The following is an 8,065-nucleotide window of genomic DNA, read 5'->3' on the forward strand; positions in this document are numbered from 1 at the left end:
CAACTGAAACATCTACAACAACAGAGACATCCACAGTCACAACAACTGCCCCGGAAACATCTACCACCAATTCAGCAGAAACATCTACAACGACAGAGACTTCCACAATCACAACAACTGCACCGGAAACATCCACCACTAGTGCAGTAGAAACATCTACAACAACAGACACCTCCATAATCACAACGACTGCTCCTGAAGCATCCACCACTAGTGCAGCAGAAACATCTACAACAACAGAGAATTCCACAATCACAACGACTGCTGCTGAAACATCCACCACCAGTGCAGCAGAAACATCCACCACTAGTGCAGCAGAAACATCTACATCAACGGAGACATCGGAGATCAATACAAATTCTCATCAAATGCTTCCACCACTAGTGCAGCAGAAACATCTACATCAACGGAGACCTCCACAATTACAACAACTGCACCGGAAACATCTGCAACAACTGAGACTTCCACAATCACAACAACTGCACCGGAAACATCCACCACTAGTGCAGCAGAAACATCTACAACAACAGAGACATCCACAATCACAACAACTGCTCCTGAAGCATCCACCACTAGTGCAGCAGAAACATCTACATCAACTGAGACTTCCACAATCACAACGACTCCTACTGAAACATCCACCACTAATGCAACCGAAACATCTACAACAACAGAGACGTCCACAGTCACAACAACTGCCCCGGAAACATCTACCACCAATTCAGCAGAGACATCTACAACAACAGAGACATCCACAATCACAACAACTGCTCCTGAAACATCCACCACTAGTGCAGCAGAAACATCTACATCAACTGAAACTTACACAATCACAACGACTCCTACTGAAACATCCACTACTAGTGCAGCAGAAACATCTACAACAACAGAGACTTTCACAATCACAACAACTGCACCGGAAACGTCCACCACTAGTGCAGCAGAAACATCTACAACAAGAGAGACCTCCACAGTCACAACGACTGCACCGGAAACATCCACCACCAGTGCAGCAGAAACATCTACAACAACAGAAACTACCACAATCACAACTTCTGCTGAAACATCAAACGCTGTTGACAACTTTTCCACGGAACCAGTACTGCAGGAAACCTTCCACACTAGTGCACAAACAACATACTCTAGCAGTCAACTTGAGTGATTCCCACTTCAATCACTACAACTGCACCACTGAAGTACAGCAACACTCCAGTCACCCGCAGTTAAAAAATCTACAACAGACAGAGACATCCACTGTTCACAACAACTGCTCCCCAGGACCATCCACAACTAGCACCACAGACAACATCTACAGCATGACACTTCTGTGATTCACACAATCACACTGAAAGCACCACTGAAACAGCCACAACCACCACCCACAGCAGAAAACTCTTCAACATGACATCATCTCCACTGGAACAATGACTGCTCCAGGACCATCCACCACCACAGCACAGCAAAACATCTTCTACAACAGTAATTCTGTTCCACAATAACAATCACCACGGAAATCCACCACTAGTACAGCAAAAACATCCACAACACAGACACTTCCACAACAACACTTTCGACTGCTGCAGTGAAACATCTCCACCACTACTGCAGCAGAAACATCCACAACAGTGCAGCAGAAACATCATCTACACTGAGACTTCCACAATCACAACAACTCACTACCGAAAGCATCCACACTAGTGTACAGCAGAAACATCTACAACAACAGAAACTACCACAATCACAACTTCTGCTGAAACATCAACATCAGCAACAACTTTTGCCGGAACTACTACTGCAGGACCTTCCACAACAGCACCACAAACAACATCTACAGCAGTAACTTCTGTGATTCCCACTTCAACCACTTCTAATGAAACCACCACTGTCAGCACAGAAACAACAACGTCCACAACACCAACAGCTACAACAACACTTCCTTCAACAGTGACATCATCTCCCTGTTGAAACTACTACTGCAGGACCTTCCACAACTGCACCACACAAACAACATCTACAGCAGTAACTTCTGTGATTCCCACTTCAATCACCACTGAAAGCACCACTGTCAGTACAGCAACAACATCCACAACACCAACAGTTACAACAACACTTCCTTCAACAGTGACATCATCTCCTGTTGAAACTACTACTGCAGGACCTTCCACAACAGCACCACAAACAACATCTACAGCAGTAACTTCTGTGATTCCCACTTCAATCACTACTGAAAGCACCACTGTCAGTACAGCAACAACATCAGTAACTTCTGTGATTCCCACTTCTATCGCTACTGAAAGCACTACTGAAAGCACCACTGTCAGTACAGCAACAACATCCACATCACCAACAGCTACAACAACACTTCCTTCAACAGTGACATCATCTCCTGCTGGAACTACTACTGCAGGACCTTCCACAACAGCACCACAAACAACATCTACAGCAGTAACTTCTGTGCTTCCCACTTTAATCACTACTGAAAGCACCACTGTCAGTACAGCAACAACATCTACATCACCAACAGCTACAACAACACTTCCTTCAACAGTGACATCATCTCCTGTTGGAACTACTACTGCAGGACCTTCCACAACTGCACAGCACCACAGACAACATCTACAGCAGTAACTTCTGTGATTCCCACTTCAATCACTACTGAAAGCACCACTGTAAGCACAGCCACAATATCCACATCACCAACAGCTACAACAACACTTCCTTCAACAGTGACATCATCTCCTGTTGGAACTACTACTGCAGGACCTTCCACAACTGCACCACAAACAACATCTACAGCAGTACCTTCTGTGATTCCCACTTCAATCACTACTGAAAGCACCACTGTCAGTACAGCAACAATATCCACATCACCAACAGTTACAAAAACACTTCCTTCAACAGTGACATCATCTCCTGCTGGAACTACTACTGCAGGACCTTCCACAACTGCACCACAAACAACATCTACAGCAGTACCTTCTGTGATTCCCACTTCAATCACTACTGAAAGCACCACTGTCAGTACAGCAACAACATCTACATCACCAACAGCTACAACAACACTTCCTTCAACAGTGACATCATCTCCTGTTGGAACTACTACTGCAGGACCTTCCACAACAGCACCACAGACAACATCTACAGCAGTAACTTCTGTGATTCCCACTTCAATCACTACTGAAAGCACCACTGTCAGTACAGCCACAATATCCACAACGCCAACAGCTACAACAAAAGGGCCCTCAGCTACAACTACAAAATCTGCACCTGTGTATCTAACAGATCTGGTGTTCCGCTCTTTAGACAACTTTAATGTAGAACTCAGTGACCCAAACTCTCAGACCTTCAAGAACAGGGCTCAGCTTGTCATATCTCAGGTGAGTTAAAATATACTTAACAAGTTTCACAGGTGACACACAGAACATATCTTGCCTGTACCCATGAAGTAAAAAAGTCTTCATCAGTAATCAATGTAATTTAACAAATAATAATAAAAAAATATATATTTTAATTGTGGTTGTGACTGCCTGTTGCACTTTTATTCTTGCAGCTTGAACCAATCTACAAAGCAAAATATTTTTCCTTTATTGGAGTGAATGTCTTGCTTTTCAGGTAAATAAGGAATTTATGTGCATTATGGGTTTAAACAAATAACCATGCAATAAACTTAAAATAAAGGTAATTTGCTCACATTGAGGAATCCTATATGACATTCTTTTATATTTTCCAGACAAGGGTCAGTAATCACGGAAACACAGCTAGCTTTCAACTCCACACAACCTATTCCAACTGTTCAAGAGATTTCAGACACTCTCTTTACAGCAGTGATAAACGGAAGTGTCAACCCACTGAACATAACTCCTTATTCAATTTCAGTCAACGGTTCGAGTAAGTTTGCTTGCATTTCAGAAAACATCTTGCAAATTCCGAAAGTCTAAGAAAAACTGTGCCTACCACTTTTGCTCAGTAGATCTTGTAGAATTTACAACCTTATCACTATGTATACTGACACACAAAACACACAGTGCAATTCGTTTGTCTAATTTGTACACTTTTTTTCTTACAGTTATAAACGTGACTACTTCAACTACAGCATCAACAACAACAACAGCAATGACGATGACAACAACAAGAACAACAACAACCACACCGACAACAACTACAAGACCCTTGACATCTACAACTAAAGTGCCTGCAACTACAACTACACAATTTGTACCTGTGTATCTAACAGCTCTGGTGTTCCGCTCTTTAGACATATTCATAATTGAACTCAGTAATCAAAGCTCTCAGGCCTTCAAGTCAAGATCTGAGCTTGTCAGATCTCAGGTGAGTTCAAATAAATTTACAAGATTCACAGATGACACACAGAAAATATCTTGTACTTAAGAGAACAGAATATATATTTTAGACCAAAGGCAAAAATACTGTATAAAGGGGTTTGTTATTATTATTTTTTTTAGCTTACTGTAAATAAGCGACACATTTTGTTTCCCGCCCCTCATAAAGTAAAAAAGTCCTCAACGGTTGTCAATGTAATTTAACAAATAAAAAAGGTCATTCTGATTGTGATTTTGACTGCCTGTTATTATATGTTACAGCTTGAACTCATCTACAGAGCAAAATATCTTTCCTTTATCAGAGTGGTTGTCTTAAGTTTCCGGTAAATATGGAATTTTTGTGAAGTTTTAAATATATATATATATATGTATGTATGTATGTATGTATGTATTCACACATGTTATATATGTTATTAAGGAATCTTATTTGACATCCTTCTATTTTTTTTCAGTCCTGGGTCAATCATCACAGAAACCCAGCTAGCTTTTAACTCCACACAAGCTGTTCCAACCGTTCAAGAGATTTCAGACACTCTCTTTACATCAGTGATAAATGGATTTGTCAGTCCACTGAACATAACTCCTTATTCAATTTCAGTCAATGGTTCAAGTAAGTTTGCTTGCATTTCAGCAAACATCATGCAGATTCTGAAAGTCTTAGAAAAACTGTGCTTACCACTTTTGCTCAGTAGATCTTGTAGAATTTACAACCTTCATATCACTATGTATACTGACACAGTGCATTTTATCTAATTTGTACAACTTTTTCTTACAGTTATAAACGTGACTACTTCAACTACAGCATCAACAACAACAACAACAACAACAACAGCAATGACAAATACAACAACCACAACAACAACAACCACACCGACAACAACAACAAAACCCTTGACATCTACAACTAAAGTGCCTGCAACTACAACTACACAATTTGTACCTGTGTATCTAACAGTTCTGGTGTTCCGCTCTTTTGACATATTTATAATTGAACTCAGTAATCAAAGCTCTCAGGCCTTCAAGACAAGATCTGAGCTTGTCAGATCTCAGGTGAGTTCAAATAAAATAAAATAAAGATTCACAGATGACACACAGAAAATATATTGTACTTAAGAGAACAGAATAGATATTTTAGACCAAAGCCAAAATACTGTATAAAGGCGTTTGTTATTATTTAAATTGTTTAGTTTACCATAAATGCCAAAATACTGACCATAAATACCCCCCATAAAGTCCTCAGTGGTTATCAATGTAATTTGACAAATAAAAAAGATCATTCTGATTGTTTTTGTTATTGTTCAGGTAAATATGGGATTTATGTGCAGTTTTAAACACACACACACACACACACACACACACACACACACATATTTATATATATATATATATATATATATATACACACACACACACACACACACCTTATATATGTTATTAAGGAATCTTATTTGACATCCTTTTATTTTTTCCAGTCCTGGGTCAATCATCACAGAAACTCAACTAGTTTTTAACTCCACACAACCTGTTCCAACCGTTCAAGAGATTTCAGACTCCCTCCTGTCAGCAGTGGTAACAGGAGGTGTCGATCCACTGAACATAATCCCTTCAACAGTTTCAGTCAATGGTTCAGGTAAGTTTGATTGCATTTCAAAACCTATCCTGCAACATGTTCTGAAAGTCTTACAACAACTGCGCCTAGCACTTTGGCTCAATAGATATTGTGGAATTTCTAACCTTAGCACTAGTCACTAGTTAATTATATGGAAATAAGAATAACACTAAATATACGGCACATTTGGACTTTAATGAAACAAAAAAGAGAGACTTTGCTGATCTAATTTGTTCATCTTTCTCTTACAGTTATAGCTACGACTGTTGCTGCAACTACAGCTTCAAGTGGACTGAAGATTGAATCCAGCCTGCTCCAAGCAACATGGCTCATTATTATGGCAAAAATATTACAGTTTTTCCTATAGATCTCTTAACAATGAATGTGAGTTGCGAGAAATGAAAGGCATGTGGCAGGCACACAATTATATTATCAAATTATATTATTTTTGTATGTGTGTTTGTGTATTGTGGTATTAAGTATTGTAGCACACTCTTGAAATATGGCAATGGCAAAATAAGCATAAGCCTGAAATTGCATTGATTCTAAGGAGCACAATTTGTAATTAGAAAAAATAATATATGTATATTTATTTATCAGCAGGTTGTAGTAATCAATCAAATAAGGAAAATTCCTATTTCCTCAGTATTTTAAATGTAATGCTTTTGTTCACTTGTCTGCAGGTTAAAGACTATTTATACTGTAATTCTCTTTTGTCTAGTATGTGCTAATATCGCAAGAACTTATTTAATCTTATTATAATCAAATAAACATATTTATTAAGTTCACATTGTCCAAAATTGTATGATTGTTTGTAATTATTACATTTATTTAAAATGTACAAGGGTCTTATATTAATTGAATTAAATAAAGTTTTAATGCAACATTAACTTGCGTAATTCTTTCATTGCAAATTCTTTATAGCCTAATTATCAAAACTGGCAATTTAAAAAAATAAACATAAATTCAGGATAGTATATATCCAGAGTTGGTTATGGCTAGTAAAAACAATGAAAGTGTCTTTAAACACACACACACAAATCTGTAATGACCACCTAACAAGCTGCTATGAAAATTGGCATTGCAGTGGTTTTCATCTTCCACTTCAGGTATGTAATGCTCGCAAACAATGCAAAGCATTAAAATATTTTTATTGTGCTAGTCACAAAACAAGTGTGTTGTACACTCACTAATTAAATTTAATAAAATAATAATTTGTCAGATGTCCCTAAAAACTGTACAATGCCTTATGTACTGTATACTGCATATGGTATTTTAATATCATTTTGCTGAAAGTGTATGACTTTTTCATATACTGCATGATTACAGATTGACAAATTGCGTGCAGTGGGAAAATATCTCCTTCTCGTGCCATGAAAAATGAATGTCTCTTGATCTTTGCCAGGTGACATAATTAGAGCACATGACCTCTTTTCTCTATAAAATTGCCTGTGTCTGTTCTGGGGTGCAAGGGATGTTTGTCAGAAAGTTTTAATGTCCAAAAGTCCATTAACTACAAGCACAGTCCTCCTTATGGTTCAGTGTCTTTAATTTTGTGGAATCATCTTACTGTGCGTGTCTGAAACAGACATGCGGTACAGTTAAAAATAATTGATGGGATTGTTTGCCCCCATAGCAGTGTAATATATATCCAAGAGCCATGTTTGCTTTCAAGACAGAAGTCAGTTACATTTAATACTAGAAGCTTTTTCATTTCTAGATTCCATATCTACATGCATGGCTATTACACTGAATAGATGTCTGGGTGACGTTTATGTACAGTACTATCAAGCGTAACCATCAACTACGGTGTTTTTGTGACAGCTTAAAGAATCAAACTCATTTCAAGTACTGTGACTTGACCTTTTCTTTGGCAGGACTGATTTGTTTGCGGTGAACCACTTACTTGACCAGTCTTGCTTGCTTGTTTGCATTACAGACTTAACTTGAAACTTATTTTGCGACATGCTTGTGATCTGTGATATGCAACTCACCTTTTATAATCTAAAGATAAGATATGAGTTGGATTTTTTATCAAAAGGGAGCATAGCTTTACATCAGTCCTATTTTACTTTATTTTTACCCATCTTTGCTGTTATAGGGTGTTTGTGTGTGT

General features: G+C 38.3%; 1 protein-coding gene across 1 annotated transcript; it reads left to right on the forward strand.

The window, feature by feature from the left end:
- The first annotated feature begins 1,424 nt into the window (after nt 1-1,424).
- Nucleotides 1,425-6,828, forward strand: LOC109087982 (mucin-3A-like). The gene is made up of 8 exons (XM_042762966.1): nt 1,425-1,487; nt 2,484-3,377; nt 3,551-3,612; nt 3,731-3,888; nt 4,067-4,329; nt 4,602-4,663; nt 5,813-5,970; nt 6,201-6,828. The coding sequence occupies exons 1-8, from the start codon at nt 1,425-1,427 to the stop codon at nt 6,314-6,316; spliced, it is 1,776 nt and encodes a 591-aa protein (XP_042618900.1). The 3' UTR covers nt 6,317-6,828.
- The last annotated feature ends 1,237 nt before the right edge of the window (nt 6,829-8,065 follow it).

Source organism: Cyprinus carpio, chromosome A1 (genome assembly GCF_018340385.1).
Source record: "Cyprinus carpio isolate SPL01 chromosome A1, ASM1834038v1, whole genome shotgun sequence".
Taxonomy (NCBI): Eukaryota; Metazoa; Chordata; class Actinopteri; order Cypriniformes; family Cyprinidae; genus Cyprinus; species Cyprinus carpio.